The 25246-nt window shown below is 32.9% G+C and overlaps 4 protein-coding genes across 17 annotated transcripts; 2 read left to right on the forward strand and 2 right to left on the reverse strand.

Moving 5' to 3' along the window:
* Window positions 1-3848: 3848 nt before the first annotated feature.
* LOC102622384 (cullin-3A) lies at window positions 3849-7225 on the forward strand. The gene is made up of 2 exons (XM_006483113.3): window positions 3849-4236; window positions 5048-7225. Exons 1-2 carry the CDS (start codon window positions 4076-4078, stop codon window positions 7083-7085), a joined length of 2199 nt encoding a protein of 732 aa, XP_006483176.1. The 5' UTR covers window positions 3849-4075; the 3' UTR covers window positions 7086-7225.
* An 817-nt stretch (window positions 7226-8042) lies between these two features.
* On the reverse strand, window positions 8043-11488 carry LOC102621407 (uncharacterized). 2 transcript variants are annotated; one of them, XM_006483109.4, is made up of 9 exons: window positions 11149-11488; window positions 10914-11030; window positions 10632-10714; window positions 10109-10192; window positions 9851-9953; window positions 9701-9773; window positions 9149-9222; window positions 8607-8700; window positions 8043-8363 (listed from the first exon to the last, which is right to left on the reverse strand). In XM_006483109.4, the coding sequence occupies exons 1-9, from the start codon at window positions 11267-11269 to the stop codon at window positions 8300-8302; spliced, it is 813 nt and encodes a 270-aa protein (XP_006483172.1). In that variant the 5' UTR covers window positions 11270-11488; the 3' UTR covers window positions 8043-8299. The 2 variants fall into 2 exon arrangements, with proteins under 2 accessions (XP_006483172.1, XP_006483173.1); XM_006483110.4 differs by having other exon boundaries at window positions 9865-9940; window positions 11149-11484.
* Window positions 11489-13576: 2088 nt separating this feature from the next.
* LOC102620091 (probable hexosyltransferase MUCI70) lies at window positions 13577-18255 on the reverse strand. 12 transcript variants are annotated; one of them, XR_008054284.1, is made up of 10 exons: window positions 18018-18255; window positions 17442-17659; window positions 17265-17354; window positions 16609-16964; window positions 15977-16188; window positions 15608-15864; window positions 15331-15509; window positions 15058-15148; window positions 14490-14550; window positions 13577-14368 (listed from the first exon to the last, which is right to left on the reverse strand). XR_008054284.1 is itself a non-coding variant. In XM_006483107.4 (9 exons), exons 2-8 carry the CDS (start codon window positions 17611-17613, stop codon window positions 15080-15082), a joined length of 1335 nt encoding a protein of 444 aa, XP_006483170.1. In that variant the 5' UTR covers window positions 17614-17659; window positions 18018-18255; the 3' UTR covers window positions 13577-14373; window positions 15058-15079. The 12 variants fall into 12 exon arrangements, 6 of the variants coding, with proteins under 6 accessions (XP_006483170.1, XP_052296116.1, XP_006483167.1 ...); XR_008054283.1 differs by having other exon boundaries at window positions 14658-15148; window positions 18018-18254; XR_003066525.2 differs by having other exon boundaries at window positions 13577-14373; window positions 14658-15148; window positions 18018-18254.
* A 2094-nt stretch (window positions 18256-20349) lies between these two features.
* Window positions 20350-25035, forward strand: LOC102619817 (uncharacterized). Of its 2 annotated transcripts, none has more exons than XM_006483102.4 (9): window positions 20350-20511; window positions 20962-21084; window positions 21255-21452; window positions 21623-21701; window positions 22560-22705; window positions 23396-23509; window positions 24031-24162; window positions 24347-24460; window positions 24548-25035. In XM_006483102.4, exons 1-9 carry the CDS (start codon window positions 20458-20460, stop codon window positions 24596-24598), a joined length of 1011 nt encoding a protein of 336 aa, XP_006483165.1. In that variant the 5' UTR covers window positions 20350-20457; the 3' UTR covers window positions 24599-25035. The 2 variants fall into 2 exon arrangements, with proteins under 2 accessions (XP_006483165.1, XP_024957144.1); XM_025101376.2 differs by having other exon boundaries at window positions 22593-22705.
* The last annotated feature ends 211 nt before the right edge of the window (window positions 25036-25246 follow it).

The following is a 25246-nucleotide window of genomic DNA, read 5'->3' on the forward strand; positions in this document are numbered from 1 at the left end:
ACTTTTTCAATGGTGGCGTGGGCACTTTATAAATGTGAATTATTCCCTTTACAACACAATAGTTAAATCGGAGCAAATTAAAAGTAAATATTAGATTAGATTAGATTAGATATTAAAATTGTGATTCGTTGTGGACAATTATAACATCTAAAATTAAATAAAAAATAGATTTAAGTTTAAAATATTTAAAGAATATCAAAATTAAAAAAAAATGTTTGGCTAATAGAATCTACTCGGTCTTTTTAATGTCCTAAATAAAAATTTAGAACTTTAATTAGCTAATTAGGCCTAAAAGTTTAATAATATAAATATTTTGATATTTTTTATTTTTACCAATATTTATAATTTTATAATTTAAATTTTATAATTTATTTACTAATAATTTTAAAAAATTAAAATTAAATTAAAAATTAAAATGGGGAAATGGGTAGGGGATGGGGATTCCACCTCATCCCCGTCCCCTCCCCGAATAAGAAATTGGGTAAAAAAATTTCCCCGTCCCCTCCCCGAATAAGAAATTGGGTATGAAATTATCCCCATACCCTCCCCGAATGGGGAAAATCCCCGAGGGTACCCGTCCCCGTGGGGATTTTTGCCATCCCTAAGTATAAATAAGGAGTAAAGATGAGCAATAGTAAAGCACCCTACGGATACCTTGAATACACCCCATGCATTGCATAAATTGGCTGTGTTGAGGAATACAAGGGGAAAGGGTACAAGTACAAGCCTTTTTATTTGTTTCTACCACAATTGTTTTGTTTTCAGCTATTTATACTATGTTTATTTGCTAGAGTGAGAGTGAAAGTGTTGATTCCTTTTACTCAAGTGTATATTTGCTTATTTAAGGAGAGAGAATCCTCACTCCTGGTCCCAGCTACAGTTATTTTTAGAGTGAGAAGTAGGATTCCCACCCTCGCAGAGGAGGTGTAAGTGCAAATTCACTTATATCTCTTCTTTTTTTACCATTTTCTTATTAAATATAATATAATTATATTTATCAAAATAGAATATTGGTACATTTATTAAAAAATAATAATATCATATTTATTTAAATAATATTAAATTTAAAAAATAATAAAATTAATATTTATTTAAATATAATATTAGTATATTTAATTAAGAATAATAATTTATGTAATCTAAGTTAAAATTATTCAAAAATAATATTATAATATTCGTAGACAATTAATAATATTACTATATACTATCTTTATTTGAAAATATAATATTATTATATTTATTTAATTTTAATAGTACTAAACTTATTCAATATCGATAATTATAATAATAAATAATTTATTCTAATAACATATTAATTCTATGCTATATTATTAATAACAATGTTTCATTTATATCGCTCTCATCAATAAATTTTAATTTACATAATTAAAATTAAAAGCAGTAGAAAATTGTGATTTACATAACTAAGAATATTAATTATTAGTTTATATATGTAAAATTAATATTAAAATAAATAGTTATTTCACAAATATTTTTTTTATTCACTTCGTAATTAAAAATTACATTTGTTAAGTAAGGCTAAAATTATAATTTGAAACAATTCACTTATAATCTAAGATAAAATAAATATATAAATTAGATTTTGATTCTTCTTCAACACTCTCATTTTAGTATAAATAAACAACATATTCCCACGGTCACTTCACACTCTCAATCTTAAGATTTTCGTTTCTTGAGATTTTCACTCCAATGTTTTATACATATATCTAAGAGAATTTTTTGCACTTTCGGATATACCCTACTAAAGCCAAAGAAAAAAAAAATTTGTGGAAAAATTGTAACATAGAAAAAGAGGAGGAGGGGAATGGGCTTCCTTGTACAGGCGCCCAAATTGTTTAACCCGAAACGGCCGACTAGGAATCCAAGGAAGGAGGGGGGGGGGGGGGGGGGGGGGAAAAAAAAAGGGTAATTTTTAAAAATTTTCCCCGAGCTTCGAGGCTGTTGTAAGTAGATGGTAAAAATTATTTTATTTATAAAAGATCCCTTACCGTTAGTTAAAATTTTCATTGACTAACTATTGACTTTAAAAAGATAATATTATCCCCAATAATAGTTTACGTCAGTTAAAATTTTCTTAAAATTTTAAAAAAAATAAAATTATAAACTTAAAAAAAAATTATATTTTATATCAAATAATTAAGATTTGTAATTTTATTACAAACTTTAAAAAATTACATTTTTATATCAAATAATTAAGATTTGTAATTTTATTACAAACTTAAAAAAATTATATTTTTATATCAAATAATTAAGATTTGTAATTTTATTACAAACTTTAAAAAATTACATTTTTATATCAAATAATTAAGATTTGTAATTTTATTACAAACTTAAAAAAAATTATTTTAAAATTTGTAATTTTATTTTTTTAAGATTTTAAGGAAATATACTTGATCATGGTAAAAATAATTTTTTTAATTACTTATGAAATTATAAATATTTAGAATTATAAATATTATGGTTAATATTATCTTTTCAAAGTCAACAGTTAGTCAATAAAAATTTTAACTAATAGTAGAGAGTATTTTATAAATAAAATAATTTTCACCGTCTACTTGCAACAGTCTCAATGTTCAGGAGAGGCTTTTAAAAATTACCCTAAAAAAAAAATAAAAAGGAGAAAAAGTTCGAAGTTTCAACAACAGTGTTACGTGTGAAACAAAATGAAAAAGCTTGGTAGTAGTTGTGAACTTCTCTGAAACGGTATCCCAAAACCAAGAAAATGAGCCAAATCTCGCTACCTTACCCAAACCTCTCTACTCGTCTTTGCTAATTTAATTAAGAATTTCATAAATAAAAGAATAGAAAAAACTATGGGAAATTTACGAAAATAACCATAAAATTTTTACTATTTTCACAATTAACCCTCTCAACTTTTTTCTATCAACATTAGCCAAACATACGCTTTTCTCCCCAAATTACCCTTCTTTACAAACGAAAAGAAGCTTGGTGCGACAGGCCCAAGTCTTGGTGCGACAGGCACTCTGTCGCACCATGTTTTGGTGCGACAGGCACCTGTCGCACCAAGCTTTGGTGCGACAGGCACCCTGTCGCACCATGTTTTGGTGCGACAGGCACCTGTCGCACCATGTTTTGGTGCGACAGGCACCTGTCGCACCAAGCTTTGGTGCGACAGGCACCTGTCGCACCATGCTTTGGTGCGACAGGTAGCCTGTCGCACCAAGCTTCGTGCGACAGATTGCCTTCTTCTACCTCAGTATTTGTTTGTTTTCGCCAGTCCTTTCGTCTTTGTTCGTCTCTTCTTATTCGTATGTAATATCTTCTTCTACCTCAGATCGAATCTCATCCGACAACCCAAACAACAAAACAAAATTAGCTTTTTAATTCTCCAAAATCCAATTTCGGAATTTAAATTCCCCGGGATTTTCCATCAAAAGCCACATTGCGAAATGCTAGGCGGGCTGTACGGAGACCTACCTCCACCCTCCGATGAGGACAAACCCACCAACACGACCACCACTGTCTGGTCACCTGCAATCGCAATCGCACCTTCCCCCGACGACGTGGTAGCGCTGCCGCAACCGGCATTGGTCGACGTCACTTCGACCGTAATCGAGGAGCACGACCTCGCTAGACCGAACGATTACGAGGATTATAGGAGAGAGAAGAAGAAGAAAGAGGTGGATGCTAAAATTAGTAGAGAACTGGAGAGAAGAAGGCAAGAGGAAGAGGAAAGGGAGATGAGAGAGAGGGGTAATTTGGTCTCAATGGTTCTTTTATGGCTAATGTTGATAGAAATTTGTTTGAGGGGTTAAGATGAAAAAAACTAAAATTTTTATGGTTATTAGTGTAAATTTCCCAAAAACTATCCCTCCAAATCAAATGATTACGTCCCTGTTTTGATATCCTCTTTTTTAATCTCGGCTCGCTCCGCTCCCTTCCCTTGTCCGTTTTCGAACCCTAGCCCCACTCTCTTAATCTTCAGTTATCTCCGTCTGATTCTGATCTTTCTGTATTACCGTCAGATTAAGAATTAAAAAGAAAGAAAGAATATTATCTTCAGATTCTTGGATCATAATTTTTATTTAGAAATATGAGTAATCAGAAGAAGAGGAACTTTCAAATTGAGGCTTTCAAGCATCGAGTCGTAGTGGATCCGAAATACGCAGAGAAGACGTGGAAGATTCTGGAGCATGCGATTCACGAGATTTATAATCACAATGCTAGTGGCCTCAGTTTTGAAGAGCTTTACAGGTTTTGTTATCTGCTGCTTTACTATTTTACACAACTCTCTGTTTCTTTTTTTTCTTTTCAAGTTTGATCACTTTTCTTAATGCTATTCTTCATTTCGGCTGCTTGATTGGAATTATTTTTATTTTACATATATATATATATATATATATATATATTGCGGCTTTATGTATGTTCATTGTTTCAGACGGACATACGCTAGACTAGTTAGTGTACAGACTTGTTAAGGAGGTGTTATCAATTCTTTTGTAGTAAGTAATTTGATGATTTGCTGCAAATTTAGTATTGATTGTTGATCAGATAGTTTAGCATTCTATAGTGTTTTCTTGAAACTGTTAGTATGGAGTACTGGCGGTGTGGTAAATTCGTTCTAGCAAGATTTGTTATGTGCTTATGATTGTTATAGTAAAATGTTGTGCTGCCGCATATTGAGTGCCCCTGACTCGTTCCCACCGGATCAGGAGTTTTTCGAATAAATGTAAAATAGCGGCCAACATCATTGTGGTGTAAAATCTGACCGAATTCATTTCTGAGAGATGTTCTTGCTGTCTCTCATTTGTTCTTTTCTTTAATTATATTCTTCTGGTAGATTGGCTGTATGAGTCATGCTAGAAGTAGTTCTTGGGTGCCGTATGTTTAAGAGTTAATCTGCTTGAATTGTTTGTTAGCTTTTAACGTCAAGTTTGGTCGGGGTTATGCTCAATGATCCTATGCGTGATTGGCATATTCTAATTCTGTGTCTGCCTGCATTCCGTGCTTCTTCTATCTTAATTCAAGAGCTCCTGTTTACGTTATGTTTTTTGCTTTAATTCAGAAATGCCTACAATATGGTGCTGCACAAATTTGGTGAAAAGTTGTACTCCGGACTTGTTTCGACCATGACTTTGCATCTGAAGGAAATATCAAAATCGATTGAAGCTGCTCAGGGAGGTTCGTTTCTGGAAGAGCTGAACAGGAAATGGAATGACCATAATAAGGCATTGCAAATGATCCGAGACATATTGATGTACATGGACAGGACTTATATTCCAAGTACGCATAAAACCCCTGTTCATGAGCTTGGACTGAATCTGTGGAGGGATAACATTGTGCGCTCCAACAAAATTCAGACGAGACTTTTGAATACACTTCTTGAACTTGTTCACAGAGAAAGGACTGGTGAAGTTATAAATAGGGGGTTGATGAGGAATATAATTAAGATGCTAATGGATTTAGGTCCCTCTGTTTACCAAGAAGATTTTGAGAAACCATTTCTTGAGGTGTCTGCCGAGTTTTATAAGGTTGAATCTCAGAAGTTTATCGAGTGTTGTGACTGTGGGGAATATCTGAAGAAAGCAGAGAGACGTCTAAATGAAGAAATGGAGAGAGTGACCCACTACTTGGATGCCAAGAGTGAAGCCAAGATTACTAATGTGGTGGAGAAAGAGATGATTGCAAACCACATGCCAAGACTAGTTCACATGGATAATTCAGGTTTGGTAAATATGCTCCTGGATGATAAATATGAAGATTTGGGAAGAATGTACAACTTATTCCGTAGGGTTCCCAGTGGTCTCTTAACAATACGAGAAGTCATGACATCTCATCTTAGGGAGACTGGTAAGCAGCTAGTTACTGATCCAGAAAGATTGAAGGATCCGGTTGAATTTGTGCAGCGGCTGTTGGATGAAAAGGACAAATACGATAATATTATTAGTTCAGCGTTCAACAATGACAAGACATTCCAGAATGCTTTAAATTCCTCTTTTGAATATTTCATTAATTTGAATCCGCGTTCACCAGAGTTCATATCATTGTTTGTGGATGATAAACTTCGCAAAGGTCTGAAAGGAGTTAGCGAGGAGGATGTGGAGACTATTCTAGACAAAGTAATGATGCTGTTCCGCTACTTGCAGGAGAAAGATGTATTTGAAAAGTACTACAAGCAACATTTAGCTAAGCGGCTTTTGTCAGGAAAAACTGTCTCTGATGATGCAGAGAGAAGTCTCATAGTCAAGCTGAAGACTGAATGTGGTTACCAATTTACTTCAAAATTAGAAGGCATGTTTACAGACATGAAGACCTCCCAAGATACAATGCACGAATTTTATGCAAGCCATCCTGAGCTAGGGGACAGCCGCACACTGGTTGTCCAGGTTTTGACAACTGGATCTTGGCCCACCCAGCCTAGTGTTACTTGCAACCTGCCAGCCGAAATGTCAGCTCTGTGTGAGAAATTTAGATCATACTACCTTGGAACTCATACTGGTCGGAGATTGTCCTGGCAAACCAACATGGGCTCAGCAGATATAAAGGCAACCTTTGGTAAAGGTCAGAAGCATGAGCTGAATGTCTCCACATACCAAATGTGTGTTCTCATGCTGTTTAACAACGCTGATCGGCTTAGCTACCGGGAAATAGAGCAGGCAACAGAGATTCCTGCTTCAGACTTGAAAAGGTGCCTGCAATCTCTGGCTTGTGTGAGGGGGAAGAATGTTCTTCGGAAAGAACCCATGAGTAAAGACATTGGTGAAGATGATGCATTCTTTGTCAATGACAAGTTCACGAGCAAATTCTATAAGGTAAAGATAGGAACTGTGGTTGCACAAAAGGAGTCAGAACCAGAGAAACAGGAAACTCGGCAAAGAGTGGAGGAGGACAGGAAGCCTCAGATTGAAGCTGCCATCGTTAGAATCATGAAATCAAGGAGAGTACTCGATCATAACAACATAATTGCTGAGGTCACAAAGCAGTTGCAGTCACGGTTTCTGGCAAACCCCACGGAGATTAAAAAACGGATTGAGTCCCTCATTGAAAGGGATTTCTTGGAGAGGGATAATGTAGACAGAAAATTGTATCGGTATCTTGCCTAAAGATTGGCATGAGAAGATTACTTGTTTCTTGAGGAAAGTTTAGCACAAACAATTCAATTTGTACGTTAGTTGGTAAGTCGAAAATTGTTTTACAAATTCTGCAATCTCAGTTTGGTTTCAATGATACCCGTTATTTTCCAGTTTCCCCTCTTTTGTTACAATTGTTTTATCAGGTTTTAGTTGCATACGTACTAAGTCTGCCATCAAATTGATCCATTTTGCTCTCCGTAAATAATTCTGAGAAAATCATGAGTTCTTAATGATATATAGAATGTTCCAAAGAAATATTTTTTTAGATAATTCCAAAGGCATGACAACGGGAAGTTTGATGAATTGTGACTCTTAAGCACTACAGAGAATATGGAGATGTCTTCACCATTTAGTAGCTTCTTGCTTAATCAGCGTGGAAAAGGGAAGACGGCATCGTGATCAGATGGTGGTTATCCACAATAAACACAATTTACAATAATTTCACTCCGATGTTTGTGAGAGTCCCAAGGACTTGAAACGCAGGCCTCTCTAAGGTTGTTTCCTTGGGACGCTACATGATGATCGTTTATTATAATGGCATCTAACTGACAAACAATGCCACTAGCCTTTGGCCGATGTGGTTGGGGTGCGGGTTCAAACTCCCCACAAAAGTATTGTGAAGGAAAAAATATTTATAAATTATTCTCTCTTACAAAATGCGAGTAGAACATAAACATCTCTCGTCTGGACATGTACTTCATTGAATTTAATGTAATAATTAATATAAATCTCAATTATATATATTTGATTGTAAATATCAATATAATATTTGCTATAATAGCAGTGTAAATATCTACACAATACATTAATCTGTTGTGTAATGTAAGTCCAAATTATATATATTTGATTGTAAATATAAGTGTAATGTCTGTTATAATAGCAGTTGCAAATATTTGTGCAATACAGTAATCTGATGTGTAATTAATATTAGAAAAAAAGACAAACAATGTTATATATAGCATGCTCCTTTAGAGTAGTAATACAACTACATAAGCACTTGCAAATAAAGAGCCACGATCACCATTATTACAACGTAGTCAATTGTTTCAAAAAGGTTTTGAGAATATACAAGCAACTATTGAGATCAAATGCATATTCTACCTAAATACACCGAACAAAAAAGATTGAACCTGAAATCGCAACAAAGAATGTCTCAAGCATTATTCTTAATTTATTGGGATCCATTATTCTGTGATAAGGATGCGGTTTTGGACGTCTGAGAATGTCTTCACATCTATTCCCCACAACCTGCTTATTCACATCAATAGTCAGTATGGAGCACAAGATATCAAATTTAGACAATAACACCTATTCTCATCTTTCTTAAACATCATGTCATTGTCGGCTTAAATCCTAGGAAGAAAATGATGCAGTGCCTGATGATGTTTAAAAGTAATGATTATGTATACATCTCGAAACAAAGACAGTAAATGCATCCAGCAAAACATATCCACCTAATGAGGTGTTTGTATAAGTCTGCAAGGTACTGACCAGCAATCAATCCCAAGGGAATTAGCCCCCTGCTTGTCTGCTTTTTCATCATCTCCAATATGTACAGTCCTGCTAGCCTCTACGCTCATTTGATCTAAAAAATGCACAGAGTTTTCTCAATAAGGTTGTTTCAGCATTATTGCCAGACATGTATCTTAGGCATTGAAACAAACTATGGGCCAATAAAGAAATCATGTGCAGGACAATTTTAACTTTCAAACATCATCATAAGCCCCCACCATGAAAAGGGGTGATGGCATAACGCTGCAAGAAAGCTGAAAGCCATGCTCAGATGTTCCTTCTCCATGCAATTAAACAAGACTAAAAGACAGCAAAATAGGCAGTCACATCATAATCATGAAAGTAGATTTTGAATGCTGGATCCCATACTATTAGCTATGATGATCAGTGATTTACTCTTAACATTTCTTCCAGATCATCAATCTGATCCTCTGGAAGTTATTTTTATTCCAAAAAAGAGAAAAGAAAAAAGTAACATGAAAAAACAAACAAACTTTTGGAATTGGTATTACAACACAAACCTAAAGCAGCTTTAAATATCCTTGGATCCGGTTTTTCACATCCTACCTCTGAAGATATAACCACAGCATCAAATCTGAAAGAAAACCAAGGAAAAAAGCCTTCAATTAAAGACAAAATTGCATGTTTGGCTTCTCTTGCTTAGGTGAGCAGAGAAATCACATATTGTATAGTGAAAGTCCAACAGCAAAGAAAGTGCCTCTATGGTCATATGCTGCCTCAATTAGAGGGGGGGTTAAATGATGGAAGTCAGAAACAATACTTCACAATTTCTTTTATGAGCATTATATACTTATTAACATCACAAGAAAAGAACCAATTAGCTCCACAAAGAAAGTGATAAAACCTCAGACTCCAAATTAGAGGATTGTAATTTTTCACCAGACAGCACAATGAACGCTGCATACTGTGCCCACAAAGATGTAGGAACAAAGTTACACAGATTAATGCTCTGAAGTACAAGCTTCCTCTGATGAATATCCCATGCATGAAAAACAATAGCCCAATACTTGAAAGTGAGTGACAGAAAACTGGAAAGAAGATCCGATGCTTACAGATCTATAACATTGAGGTCTTTCAATAGCTTCCTTAGTCGGGTATCAAAATTGGATACAACAGCCACTTTAACTACTCAGAAATAATGAAAGAAAAGTCAGAGTGATGTGTTTGAAAATCATTTGCAGTGAGAAAATAAAGAAGAATACTTGATTCATATGACCTCCAGCATCCTTGAGAAGTAAAATCGATTGGTAAGCTCCATGTGGAAGATGCCACACTTCTCCCTTTGCATAATACTGAATAAAGCAGCTAATGGTAGATTACTTCAACTCTGAATTAAATTTTTTATAGTCTCAGCAGTTTCAGAAATTACTACCAGTTTCAAGTAGTCCTGAACATTCTTTCACTTACAAAGATAATTTAGGAATGAGAAAAGTAAGAACATAAGTCTCATAAAAACTCACCTCGTAGACTTCTTCAAAATAATCATCATTGGTGCAACCAGTGGCTTCAGAAACAACAAGTCTCCAAAATGGTCTTCCATCTCCCTATCAACAAGAGAAAAGATGAAAACATTATATAGGCTTTCGCTTCAGTCAAAACTTCTGATGCACAACAGAAGGGATAGTCTGGGAAAAATTGGTGAAGATAAGCCTACTCATGATGAGAAAACAATAAATATTCCAGTGGCAGCAGCAGAGCAGCAAATATATATATATATATATTGCACTTGGAGATCAAAGTAGTTTAATTTTGTAAATTGTATTAATATTATTCTAAAAACTCCACAAATCATAACCACAAAGCACAATCACAAACCAGATAACCTCACACAAATTCTAGAGCATATTGATAAACATAAGTAAAGAATCAAAACTTCGCTTAGGGAAAATCAAAAATCAACATAGTAACACAAATAAAAAGTAAAAAGTAAAAAAATAGAAATTAAAGAAGGAATGAACACCAAAAGAAAGAAATACAGTTGACCTCATAACGGAGCTTCTCAGGCCATGGAGCAGCAAAAGCTTTCCTAAATCCTTTCTTTATATCAGCTGAATCCACATTCAAACCTGAAAAAGGGCAAAAGTTTTACCACATTAAACCAAACACCAACAGCAAAACCATAAATTAAATCATACAAAGACAAATAAAGCTTGGAATCAGTAACTATCAAAAGTCATGTAACGAACAGAATACCCTTTTTTTTTTTTAAATTCTAACCCTATTGTTGAGCTTCGCAAGTATAAGCTCTTGAGATCTTAAACTAACCGTATTTTCTGGCAATGGAGGCATAAGTCTCTTCAACAGGCTCTGCCAACTGCAAAAGGGTCCCACCAGCATCCAACAACAATGCATCATACGCTTTTTTAACAGACTTTCCCACTCCTATTATAAATAGGGGGCAAAAAAAGAGTCATTTTTGGGTCACATATAGAAAGAACCAATGCGAATTTTAGTTAATGAGTATAGTGATCGCAATTTGCTCGAGAGGAGACTGACTAACCAGAGTGAAGAGGCATGTAAGAGCAACGAAGTGTGTTTGAAATATTGAAACGGAGAGGTTTCATCTTCAGGGCTTTGAGAAGAGAATTTCCGCGACAGCATTTGCTGAGACAAGCTTCCATTTTTCTGAGCAAAAAAAAATCTTTCCACAAGAAGTCAGTTCTATGCGATGCTGTGATCGTGAATTTCTCTTCAATTCGGTATTTATTTTTTAAGAGTTTTTCTCTCACTGTCTACGAGAGCGCAAAATGACAGATTTTCGTTTCTCCCTCTCGATTGTTGAGGAATTTAGAGCAAAAGAAAAACGAAGCTTGTTTACTTTTAAACGAGGGGAAAAAAAGAAAAAAAAAATTGTTTTGTCACGATAAAAAGGGTGCTAATGTAGTGCAATTTAATTGTGTTTTGAACACTTCAAGTCCTCAGTAAATAAAAGGGCATATATTTTTAAATTGCTCCGTTATAAACAATACTTTTAAATTATATCATTCATCTATCTTAAATTTATAATTTATATTATTCATTTACTTAATCGTTAGATTCATAAAAAATTAACGTAGTAAAATTATTAGCCATATACCTTCTTAAGTTTATCCTATTATTAAAAATATTAAAAAAAATTAACTTATTTAATTTTCTAACCTAAACTTGTAAATTATATCAACCGCCCAGGCGCCCACCGAAACATTAATACCGTTTAGAATATTTAATAGAATTTAAGTAAAATAGTCATTTTATCCTTAAATTCAATGATTTTTTTTTTTACTTTGAAACATATATAATAGAAATAAAATAAAATTTACCTTTTTCTAATATGAAATCGTATTTAAGATTGGACTGATTATGTGTTTATGAATTAAGATTTAAGAAGTTCATGGAATTACTGTGATTGTGCGGGGGAAAATGAATAGAGTTTTAAGTGTATCTAATTGAATATTGATTATAAAAATAGTCTTTATTTTATATTTTAAACTGTTATTTTATTTTTTTATTTAGCATATTAAATGTCAAAATTACCCTTATAACATCATTAATTATAAACAACAATTAATATTTTGGTTGATGATTGATATAAATCACAAACTTATGGGAAAAAATATAACAAATTTAAACTTTTATAATATTTTTTATAACATGGTAAATTTAAAGTGGATGGCTAATAATTTCACTTTTATTTAGTTTGCCTGTTAAATGTCTAAATTACTCTTGTGACGTCGTTACTTCATAATGAAAGTTAATGATTTAGTGGATGAATGATATAGATTATAAGTACAATGAATGATATAATTTGAAAGTATTATAATATTTTAGCAAATACTAAGTTACATTTAATGTAACTTACACTACTCGCACACATTATGTGGGCCCCACGCTGATGTTACTGTTCATGTGAGTGGTGTAAGTTACAACTGAATGTAACGTAGGGGCTCCCCAATATTTTTTATGATAGGACAATTTAAAGGTATGTGGCTAATAACTTTTTTAAATAATAAAATAAAAATAAAAATTAGCTTTTTTTTTTCTAATTATGAAATTGAATTTAAGGATCAGATTGATTGTGTGTTTATGAACTAGTGTTTAGATAATTTATGGATTTACAGGGAAAAAAATAGATTTTGAAGTGTATTTAATTGAATATTGGTTATAAAAAATAAATTGTCATTTTACATTTTAAAATGTTCTTTTTTATATTTAACATATTAAATGTCTAAATTATCATTTTGACGTCATTAATTAAAAACGGCCATTAATATTTTTGATAGATGGTTGATATAAATTACAAATGTAGAGTTGAAAATTAAACAAATTCAAATTTTATAGTATTTTTTATAATATGGTAAACTTAAAGTGGGTAGCTGATAATTTTTTTATTTTTTATTTAGCATGATAAATGTCAAAATTACCCAGTGATGTCGTTTTAAAAAAACTTCAAATTGTAAATTTAAGATAAATAAATGATACACTTAAAAGTATTGTAATATTTTTAACTACAGGACCAATTAAGAATATATGGCTGATAATTTCCCCCGGATAAATGCATTAAATGCTAAATGTGAAATTGCAAAGCAGTTAGTTCGTATTCCAGGATTCTCACGAACAACTTCTGTTGTGAGCTGTGCTACGAGTATAAAAGTTCGAAACTGAGACCATAAGAAATCAGATAGAAAGATGAATCAATGTCAATCAATTTACATTACTTATCTCCGCTGCCAAAAGTTTAACATTACCTAATAGTGAAAAATATAAAATTTACATCAATAAAACAATTGTCAAATGCACGTTCCTGGTCATTAAGTATTCTTTCTTAGCACTTTTGTATGATTGTGAAATTATCAGATTAAGCAATTACAAAGTACAAAATGAGCTGCTTTCAGATTGTTTAGCAAAATAATAATAATAATAATCGGAGATCTTTTTTTTTTATATATAAAAAAAAGAAATTATTAATCAGAATCATCCGTCAATTGATAAGCTCTTTGTAGTAGCATGTATCCTAATAACAAGATTTGACTGCTCTCAAACAGATAACAAGAGGGTAGAAAATGAAAGAATCGGGATTGTTCAGTCCTCCAAAAGTTATAAGCCAAAAGGATTGCCCATTATATCCCAATGTAATCCCAAGAAACAATAATTAAAATCAAAGAAAATGAACATATACACTTTTGTTACGAGGAGGAAGTAATCTGGATGCCACTAGCGTGGTCTACCTTTGCAGTCTTGTTGACAAATCAACTGGCCACCCAACAATTATAACTTAAACAAATTTAACTTTTGCTCTGCCCTTCTGGCTGCCTTGACTCAGGGCAATTAATAATCCCTCCTGTTTCTTTCTTCGATCATATAGTGCCAATAACATCATTTTGTAGGGTCAACTACTTACATCTTTGTAGTGAAGTTACTGACTAACAAAGCCTTCGGCTATTTGTTTGCAGCAGCTATGCAATACATCTAATAGAGAAACTGACCCAGGCTTCATTTATTTCAAGCTCATGTAGATTCTCTGTGTAGCCAGTTCTGTCAGAAACTTCAAAGACTCAGCAGATAAAAATTGTATTGCTTTTAGAATTATTATGGTTAAACAAATCAGTAATCCCTTAAATATTCATTTCACTCCATGCTCTCACTTATCAACTGAATATCTGAGAAATCATTGATCTGGTTCATTTCAAACCACACAGGTGGAATAGTCAGTCATGGCATCTGGATCCTGAACAAAAACTTTGCTGCACTTTAGAGACAGGTGGTTAGTGAGTGATGAAATGCATAACTCCAATTAGAGAAAACAAAAACAAAAATTGTTTCATTGTGAGGCGGCTAAAGTCAGTATAATAGGTTAGTCAATACCATTTGCATCATTATTCTTCTCCCACTTTTGCACAATCAAAAATCCGTTATTACACCTTCACTAAAATAACGAAGACCGTAATCAAAGCTCTGCAAACATTTGATCCCTTCCTTACTAAAGAATGAAAAAATGCTCCTAAGAGTAGTATTCCAGGTCCAATCTTTTACCATTAAACCATCAGGATTCATTGATTTGGGCAAGGTAACCATCTTTCTGCCAACTGCCTTTAGTTTCCATGGTCTAACACGCAATTATTCCAGGTCCACTTGGAACTTAAACCTAAGAGTAGTATTCATTCTCCTTTGGCAGTAAAGTTACAGCAATAAAGTGTGGAGTTGAATTCTATAAAAAAGTCCATGTTTGCTATGGAAGAATGTTTAAACAGAATTTCAAAAGTCAAAGTGACAACGTAATGCTTTCACGCATACTGAAAGTAGGATTTTATCCCAAAAGAAAAAAAGAAAGAAAGAAAGAAGGATAGAGACGCATCAGGACTCAGGAGTATATCAGGTTCAGTAAGAGAAAAGCACAATTTAAAAAGAAAAAGAAAAAGACTGGTTGACATACTTGAGTTGATTCATTCAATCGACTAAGTAGTAGATGGAGATGACAGTAGCCGATGCTTTAGCGTCTTTGCCGTTGCTCTACGCTCACAATCCTGTATAGAAGTAACAAAAGAAAAAAGAAAATGACTAAGATTTTGTTACTTGTTTAGCGCCAAAGGGTGATATTTGTTTTTTAAAGTGTTTGATGTGTAACAGTAAAAGTTAACGATGTCCTCCTACAGAACTACCTCAAAACTCATAAAACAATAACAAACTTTTTTTATATGTACGTCACCTTAAACATATTTAGGTGAAAGGGTTTATCTGGATTCATTCTCCTCAACTTCAAGTAAGTATATGCGAAGCTTAGTTGGTCACGAGAAGTAAACCGATCAACCTCATTAAACCAGAGACATGAAAATAAATTTGACATTGGTGTATGGGCACGAATAATAAAAGAACCTTCAGGAACATCTGCAAAGCAGGTTGATTCAGAAGATTAGCATCTGACTTTCATAGGAAATGAGATAAAATCAAATGCATCCAAACAGAGAAAAGACACCAAGACGTACAACTTGGAAGAGGAGTATTAGGATCTTCCGGGTCAAAAACGGTTAGGCCATCAGACTGGTAAACTGCAAATTGTTCGTCGATAGCCGTGTGATTGTACTTGTTTAGACGCTTATTCCGAAGTACCTCCTCCCAGACACAGTGACGTTCATAATGATTTGAAATGGCATACTCTGATCTTGTTCTCCACAAAAAGTACTCAATGATCAGCATTGGATCAGCAATAAGTCGCAACTTACTATCGAGCCAAATTGAATACCTAAGAAATAATTAATTCTTAAATATTAGAAAAATGTTTAGCCAAAGACTGATCAAAACAAGATGAATGAAAAATGAAAACAAGGCATATGTACCAGATAACCAAATCTTACCTGGAAGAAGGGAAGAGACGATGTGACAAAAACTTGGGCACTTTTCCAGTTTTTCGCATGTCCTTGTATGGTAAGTTCCTAACAACAACAATTCTCCACAAACCCATATATCCTCGATCATTAGGAATATTTCCATCTGAAGACAATGTTGATAGTGTTTGCTTATCCACAAACATAACAAAACAAACATTTTTCTTGGAATATTCACTGATCTGACACAAATAAAAATTGTTTGTGAGATTAGCAAGCAGGGGAAAAAAGAGTAAAAAAATTATGTAGCATTATATATTGAAAGGAGAGAAGCCATTTGTAATACTCTAAAACCAATAACTAACAGTACAGAAGTTGATAGTCAATTGTTTTCCAACATATTATTCCATTCTCATTTATATTTATTCGATGGAATACCTAAGATTCTTTAGCATTGCATTTATGAGAACAGGCGGGAACAGAGGAGGCAGGGCGGTAAGAAGACCGATCACTTCAAGGTTACTTTTGCATATCAGTAGAAAGTTTATCGGACAATGGGCATTTTAATTGAATGGTTTTCAATATCCGAAATACTCCTGTAAATAGTAGCTTTCTTGCTAATCCCTAATGTAATGCAAAGAATATTGCTATTTTTTATTTACCATTCTGCGATCGGGCCGCCTCAGATAATCAGTGCTCCCAAAGATGCACGAAGAAACCACAATCACACAGGTATTCATGTATGCTTTATCGTTTTCATCCAAATCGAAAAGAGTGCTTGATAGTCCAGGCGGTCCTTTGACAAAACCACAATGAAGAGTTTGATTGGCTGCATAGAAGGACTTCTCTCTTTCCTGAATGGTTTGATGTCCTCCAAATCTAGGTTCAAAATTGTTGCTTCTGAAAGGTTTGTCTTCTTTTTCAATGTAGTCTAGCAAAAATTGAGTGAAATTTGTAAAATCCTTAGGCTCTACAAGACCATTAACTGAATCCAGAAGCCGAATTTCACAAGGATGGTCTGCAAGATTAGAGGAGAAAAAATGCAGAAAAGTGGGATCAAACAATCATAAAAGATTAAGAATTTCACTACCACAAAGAATATCAGTCAGAAAAAGTCAAGATCTAAAACCATTTCAATCATTTTATTGGAAATTAACGCAGCTTAATCCAACAAGGTGCAATAGTATTCCCCTAGTCCAGTAGTATCTAACTGTTTGAATCGAATAATGAGAACCAAGATAGGCTCCAATTTCCAGCAATTCCAGGAACACAAAAATAACCAAAATCTTAGAGCTAACAGCAAGCAAACTACTCTTACACTGCTTCCGGTGCTTGGATGGTTGTTTTACAACTATAGGAGTTCCGTGGTGTACTTCTCGCAACAATAGCACTCTACTATCCAGATCACCTGCAGTGACATGTAGCAATTATTTGTAATTTTGAATCACATTAACATGGGCTTTTTCTTTATACAAATTGGAGTCTCTAATCTCACCATGAGAGAAGATATTCACGCCAAATGTAGCAAAATATGTCAAAAACAGTGCGGCGAGCAAAAACACCCACTGCAAAAATCTCAGTTTACAAAATCCACCAAATCTCTTTCCTCGAGACACAGCTCGATAACTGTTAGGGAACAATTCAGTACTATGCTTCAAGAAAGTCATTGTGGCATAATTTGTAATCTCCAATTATGATACTAAACCAGCTCATCTGCATCAGAATTAATAAACATGAACCAAAAAAAAAAAAAAAGCAAAAATCATACCGATAATTAGTTTATTGAAGTTCATGAAGAGAGATCAGTAATTGCAAACGGAATTAAGTGTTTCTAATGACAGTATCAGTGACAAGTTTTGCTGGAAACAATTGTTTAAGATTTTCAAACACTTCCAAAATCTTGAGTAATAATAATTCGTAATGTAAGTAACTGTGCTTCACTTCACAGATCATAGAACAAAAATAATTAAGTTAATAAACAAATAAAACGCCAGTGCATTCACATTCATAGCACAAAAATAACGTGCTAGTTCAAACTTCAACATTTTAAAAAAGAATAATATTAACTTACAGGCGAAGCTCGAACCAGAGTTGTTCGGGACTCGGAAGTAATTAGGGGCTTTAAGAAGTTGAGATTTGAGAATCGGAAATTTCAAGTTCAAGATCTCGCCAGAAAAATTGTCGCGGGAACTTGACAAATTGATTCCGTCCGTGTCTTATTATGTATAAAGCAAAGGACCAGTTGTGTAATTTACAAAAGTTCTGATATTCACAATCCAAATCTACTGCGATGAGGTATTTCATGCACAGACAAATCATCCAATTTCCAATAATATCTTCTCAATAATTTTGCTTTATTTAATGATTTTTCTTTTCAATGGTAAATATGATTTGTCCATTTTAAATAAATTATTTGTTTATTAGACAAATGGATTGAATAATAACAATAATTTTATTTTAATTATTTAATGAGGTTTTATTAGGAAAGGTTTAAAAGGATTTTAGCGGACTGCTATTACCATAACTCTTGGCCAATACGATACATATGATAAAAGCGGGCCAAGATTAAAGTGGGCCGTTTGGGCGACTGATTCACTCTCTCTTTCTCCATTTGCACCTCTCTATTGCATTATTTTATTCATACGATAAATAGCAGTTTTTGCCTTTTTCCTCTTTAATGTTCAACATTACTAATAATTACCCATTACTTAAAATATAATTACAATTATACCACAGCTTTATTCTTTTTTCCCTTAAGGTGCAGCACTCATCCAAATTTAATTATTTATTGAAAGGAAACAAATTTAAATTTAAATCAATCTCTAATTTCAAGAAATTGTAGTCCTTAAAAAATGGAAAATATAATTAACAATAGAAATACTAACTAGGATCCCAATAATTGAGTCATAAACGTTGTAACTTTTGTCTATGAGATGATTAACTACTAATTTTGTTAATTATCAAATTCATAATTCAATAGATAAATAACACATAATAGTTGGGACTTAATTATTGAGGTCCCAATGATTATTGAATTAAAAAATGTAACTAACAATACTATATATATAATTTTTTAATTAAAAATATTTTCAAGTTAACAAAGTGAGGATACCACTATTAAATTAAAAAAACACAAGTTTCAATATACTAACAAATGAGAAAAGTCACCAATACATTGAAATATGTATTTTTTAAAATATTTTTCTGACATTCTCATTTTTTTAAAAGTGAGGATTCCTAATTAAAGAAGGAATATATAATTAAATATAAAAGCAATCAATTTTTATATATACTTAATGATTAGTCAAAACATGACTTTGAAGAACTAATTTTTAGTGAAAAAATCGAAATTACATAATAAATTTTATGATATAATTATAAACAAAAACACAAATTTTTACTGCATATAGTAACAATTATACTTTAACAATAAGAAATCATCATGACACTCAATGCAATAAAAATAACAATAGTACTTTCAATTTTGCATAAATAATAAAAAAGAAACCTATATTTTTTTAGGTGATATTGTAAAATGAGGATTTAATAAAAGAAAAGCAAGATAAATTCCTCCAATATCCTCTTAAAAGTGATCTTAAAAAGTAAAAAGTTCATTTTGGTGTTTGATAATTTTTTTTTAAAATCAACCCAACCAATAGTAGATTTTGAAAAGTAAGGAATGAGTACCTTTTAAAATTTAATTTTGTGAATCAATTTTATACTTAATGGAATTCCGTATATATCCTAATTAATATTGCAAAAATCTAAAAATATATTTATTCAATTAGGAAATAAAATTATTAAATTTATAAAGATTATTATTATTGCAAAATAACAATTATATTGAGACAACAAGATAAAAAAAAAATTTGTTATCAATTATTAAAATACACAATAAAAAATAGGGATATTATCATTGTACCATCTAATTTTTTTTACATATCACTCTACCACTAAAGTTTTATAAAAGTTATTTTTTCCTACTTAATATTTCAGTTTTTATCATTTTACCATCAAATTGCTGACTCCATTAATAAATTGTTAATGTCATGGGGCTAATTTAAGAATTTTAATATATTCAATATTTTAAGAATTTTACAAGGTGTAATATTTATAATTTTATTAATTGATTATTTTAGATATATAATATAACCAAATGATTAAAGTATTATTATTTTTATATATACTTACTTTTTATTTTTCAAATTTATAATGTTAAATTATATTTACACATTTTAGGTGTAAAATAAAATTTTATAATAATTTATGATAAAAATTTTATTAACTTTAATGGTTTAGTGGTAAAATGATAAAAACTGATTGTGTGAGAAAAAGTAAATATCAAAAAAATTTGGTATAATATGTCAAAAAATTATCAGGTGGCAAAATATAAATATCCCCCAAAAAAAAAAGACGGGGATAGTTTACATAATTACTGAATATTGGTAACATATTTGCTAGAAATCTCTCGTAACCGAAATTTGCGCAAACAGCGAAGCGCAGCAACAGCAATGGCGAATGAACTGGAAGAGTTACTAGACTTCCTTTGTTCTCCTTCGCCTTCGGTAAGTTCCCTTCACTTGATTGCAGAGAAATAGCGGGAAAATACATGTGCACAACTCATTATTGTTTTTGTTTGAGTTAATTTCAGTCTTATTAAGCTATTGTCTTACAGCGTCTCTGCTTCGATTAACATCACGTAGTACTGTTCTAGGTAATCAAACTCTCGTGGCATTTTTGTTGGAAGATAATAAGTTCGGTTAGAAGAAATTGTTGTTTGATACTAAAACTAATCTCATTCTGTTTCATTGAATTAACTTCATCTTACCTGTGTTCGGTGAATGATTCCATGTGTTAAATTTGTGACCTGGATTCTCTTGATTTGATAGTATTCGCTAAAAAAGAAAAGCGTTACCAATTTTCCCTGAATATAAGACACAAGTTACATGGTTCATTGAGAATTTGGTTTTGGTATATTTTGTAACAAATCAGTATTTCTTGTGCAAGCAAATCAGGTCAAGAAGGCAGCTGTCGATATTGTTCGAGGATTAACTGGGTCAGAGGATGGCTTGCAGTCCCTTTCCAAATACTCCAAAATTGCTCTGCCATCATTAGCTCGACTTTTGAGTGAAAATAAGGTGCTCATATTATGCAAATCAATGGCTTTTAATTGCTTAATATCTTGATGATGTTTAACCTCTTTTGATTGCTTTATCCCCAAATTCTGTTTGAGTTCGGTTGTATAATTCGTTAATCCATGTGTAGGATTGTGTTTTAACCATTTTGGAACTGTGGGTTAACATTCCAGGAGGTCTCTGAACCTGCTGCTGAAGCTCTTGTAAATCTGTCACAGAATTCAGAATTAGCTGGAAAGATGGTTCAAATGGGAATGATTAAAACAGCCATTGATTTGTTGTACAAGCCAGATTCAAGTATCACCAGACTTCTGGTTATGCTTCTAGTTAATCTTACACAACTGGATTATGGCATCTCTTCCTTGCTTCAGGTGCTTTCCTTTTCATTTTATGCTAGTGTCCTGTGTCATCATTGCCTTTGTAGTCTATCGATTTTATATGTACATTTTATTTGAAGCTATCACAATCTATTATGTGCCCTAAGATGTTTTCACTGTATTAAATATCCAATATCAATACTGGGATTTTGCTTGTTTGTTAGGTTGAAGATGAGCAAATACAAGGACTGTATGTTATGAAGCTTGTGAGATCCTTTTGTCAATCCTCAAGTGAAGCTAGCGGTAATTTTGCTGCTTTCTGTTTGAGTTTGTTGTGGTAGCTAATTTATACTATCTTTACACCTACGAAAATTGTGTTCCCAGTTGCCTATCACATTGAGTCCTATTGTTTTGTTTCAAGTTTCAATGGCTGTCCCTTAAGAGATTTTTTTGGGTGATAATAATGCATTTTACTTATGACCTTACCGTATTAGTTCTGAAAATTGTTAGAATATTGAAAAATCAAAATTTCCTTGAACAAGTTATGGGTTTGATTGGCTAAGATTTCATAGCACTGATGGTCAATTGATTTTTAGGTTATTCCTCTATGAAGTTTAGGCTCCGTTTGATACAGCTTTTTAAATAGAGCTTATATAAGTAGAGATTTTGTTAGTAGAGCTTTTGCGAATAGAGTTTTTACCCAAAAAATTTTAGTTGTTTGACTGTCAATGATAGCTTTTATTAAAAATTTATGAAATAAGTAGATGATATTTTAGATATTTTAACATTTAAAAAAAACTTTTCAACCTCTACCCCTAAAAATCCAAAATTTGAGTTTTTGCTAGTAGAGGTAAAATAGCTTATTTAAACTTCAAAAGCGCTACTAAAAAAATTAACCAAATAATAACAAAAATATTGATAAGAGCGTATGAGATTAAATAAGCACTTATAGCCATTAGATAAGTTATACCAAACAGACACTTACTAGCAGAAGAAGGATAATCTTTATAAGATTTTCTAATTTGCACTAAAATTTTATTTTCTTTTCTTTCCTTTTACCAATGATTTTTATATCTTTTTCTCTCATGAAAAATTATTATTATTATTATTTTTGGTTCTGACAACCTGGTCGGACATTTTTATAATTCACCTGCCTACCAGATGATCCATTTGAACATGTTGGTTCTATACTAGTAAACATATCAAAGAAAGAAGCAGGGAGGAAAATTTTACTGGATCCAAAACGAGGACTACTGAAGCAGATTGTTAGACAGTTTGATTCAAGCAATTACTTGCGAAAAAAAGGGGTATGTATGGCAAATTACTTCCAATTTTGATTTCCTTATGAGGATTCTGGAATAAGTACTTTTGTTTTAAGGGGAAAAAAAAGCTATAAGGCGTGCGAATGGAAAATATGTTTTTTGTAATAGATTTGCAACGGCTGTTTTTTTTTTTAAAAAAAAGGACATAGCTTGTGAAGTTCAATTGCCGTAGGTCTCTACTTGAACATCTTTCTGGTCTAGGTTCTGTTTTTTAGGTTGTCTGTAACCAATGCATGAGCCGTGTTTGAATGCTACCCCAATACTGATGTTTTAAATATCATATATTGTGTTGTCAGTTATATTTGAAAATTCTTGTCGTTTGGTAGTCTTTATTTGTCCTCAGTAACATTTAGACTTTTTAGACTGGCTCTGGTTCTTTTAGGAATCTAGTCCTTCCGTTATAGAAGCCAAGCTTAATTTGAGGTTTGTTCCACTCCATTCTGATATCCTAAAGATAATACAGAAGGATTGATGCATGAGAACATGCTCTGTCTAAGCTTTCAGTCAATATTATATTGACTGCATGGTGACTTGCAATGGTGAGGAATACCTGGCTCATCAAGTAAATAGTAATAAGGGTTACTCTAGTTTATAATATTGAAACAGATTCAACTTAGTTAAGATTGATTAGTCCGCTTCTTAGCTTGCTCAAATTTAGGTTCTGTCTGCTTGCAGGTCTCAGGAACCATTCGAAACTGCTGTTTTGAAGCTGAGCATCAGCTGCAGAATTTGCTTCTGATTTCAGAGTTTCTTTGGCCAGCTCTACTTCTGCCTGTTGCTGGCAACAAGGTTATATTCTGTTGATTTTCTTGATCCTTCAGACATTTATGCAATAAAGCAATCTCTCTTTCTTGCTCACTTGCTCCCTCCCTCTCTTTCTTGGGAGTTGGGGAAAGAAGAGGCATCGATATATATATTTTTTCATTTATTATTTAATGACTTTTTAACAATCAATAAGATCTTTGTTAATTTTTTTTTTCTTTTCCAATATGGAAATATTAGTAATATGTGTCATTCCAGACTATGTTTCTTGCTTGCATAAGATGCAGCTTCAGAATATTACTCCAAGTATTAACTTGAAAGAACACTTAGCTGGATCAGTGCTTCGTTAGTGGTCTTGAGAAGATAGTCTTCATCTTTTGGCTTAATTTGAAAATTTCTTTTATTGGATCGTCTCTTTTTCCTTTGAACTAGTTCTACTGTTCTCTGTCTTTGTCGAAATTTTTGAGAGTTTTTTAACCTTGTTCTACTGTCCATATAATCATATAACATACGACTTCTTTTCTATTGGTCTGGTTGCATCTGGCCAGGTATACAAGGAAGAAGACACATCAAAAATACCTCTTGAGCTTGCAAGTGCACTCAGGATCGAGCGTGAACCAGTTGATGATCCAGAAATTCGTATTCAGGCACTAGAGTCTATTTACTTGATAACATTACAGGTCAGATGATAACTTATCTTATTTTCTTTCAATGGAATGTTGTCAAGTACATTAAAACTTGCTGTAGCCATCTGATGTGGACCTTTTCACTCTGTATGGGTGTCCATACATGTATTCATGCTTTTGGGTAATTGTATTTCTTTGTGATAACAAACATTGCATCTATACTCTTTTCTTGTGTCAGGAAGCTGGCCTGAGAGCCTTTTGGTCAGTCAATGGTCCACGGGTACTGCAAGTTGGCTATGAAGACGAGGGAGATCCAAAAGTAATGGAAGCATATGAGCAAGTTGGCTCCTTGGTATGAACAAATTTTCCTCTATTCCGTATTTATATCTTGTGTTTTTCTTCTTGATTACAATTACCGACTAACTTTATTGTTTACCAGCTGGTCCATGGCAGTGGTACAGAGGACCCATCGACACAAACATCAAAATAGCATTTTGTTATTTGTAAATTCATGAAACTGTCGCACAACATTCAACTAGCTTCCAAATGGAACTTGTAGTTGGTGAATTTCAAGGATACCGAGGCTACAGCTCAAGGTCATTAGTTTGGTTGTGGGGTGTTCTGATGTTTGTAAACTCGTCTGCCAGAATACCGATTTTGATGTGTCTGCCATAATCTGGAGTTCATTCAAATCGATGTTTGTGAAGAAGAATAGAAGAGAGAGGCATTTTAAAATTATCAGGGAATTGGCCGTCTGTTTCGTGGCATATTGTAATTTGAACTGGGCTCGTAAACATATTTGGTTTTTCGTTTGCATGGTGTCAATGTACACGTGTTTCTGAGAGGGTACATACATACATTTTATACGTTCTGTTCTGCCACTAATTGGTTCAGTGCGACCAAGTTAATAATACAAGGTATTGCGAAGCTCCATTTGTTAGGCTAGGCATCGTAAATTCATAAGCAAAACTTGAGTTGAATTGTCGTCTCTGGGAAAATTGTTGTGCCAGTAATTTCTGATAATTAACGGGGATTAAACTATAATTTGAGTGCCTAGCAATCGTAATAGTACGACTGCGTTTCATGTTTACGCAATATCTAGTATTAATAGAGTTGGAAAATTTCATTGGATCTCACA

Source organism: Citrus sinensis, chromosome 4 (assembly GCF_022201045.2).
Source record: "Citrus sinensis cultivar Valencia sweet orange chromosome 4, DVS_A1.0, whole genome shotgun sequence".
Lineage (NCBI taxonomy): Eukaryota > Viridiplantae > Streptophyta > Magnoliopsida > Sapindales > Rutaceae > Citrus > Citrus sinensis.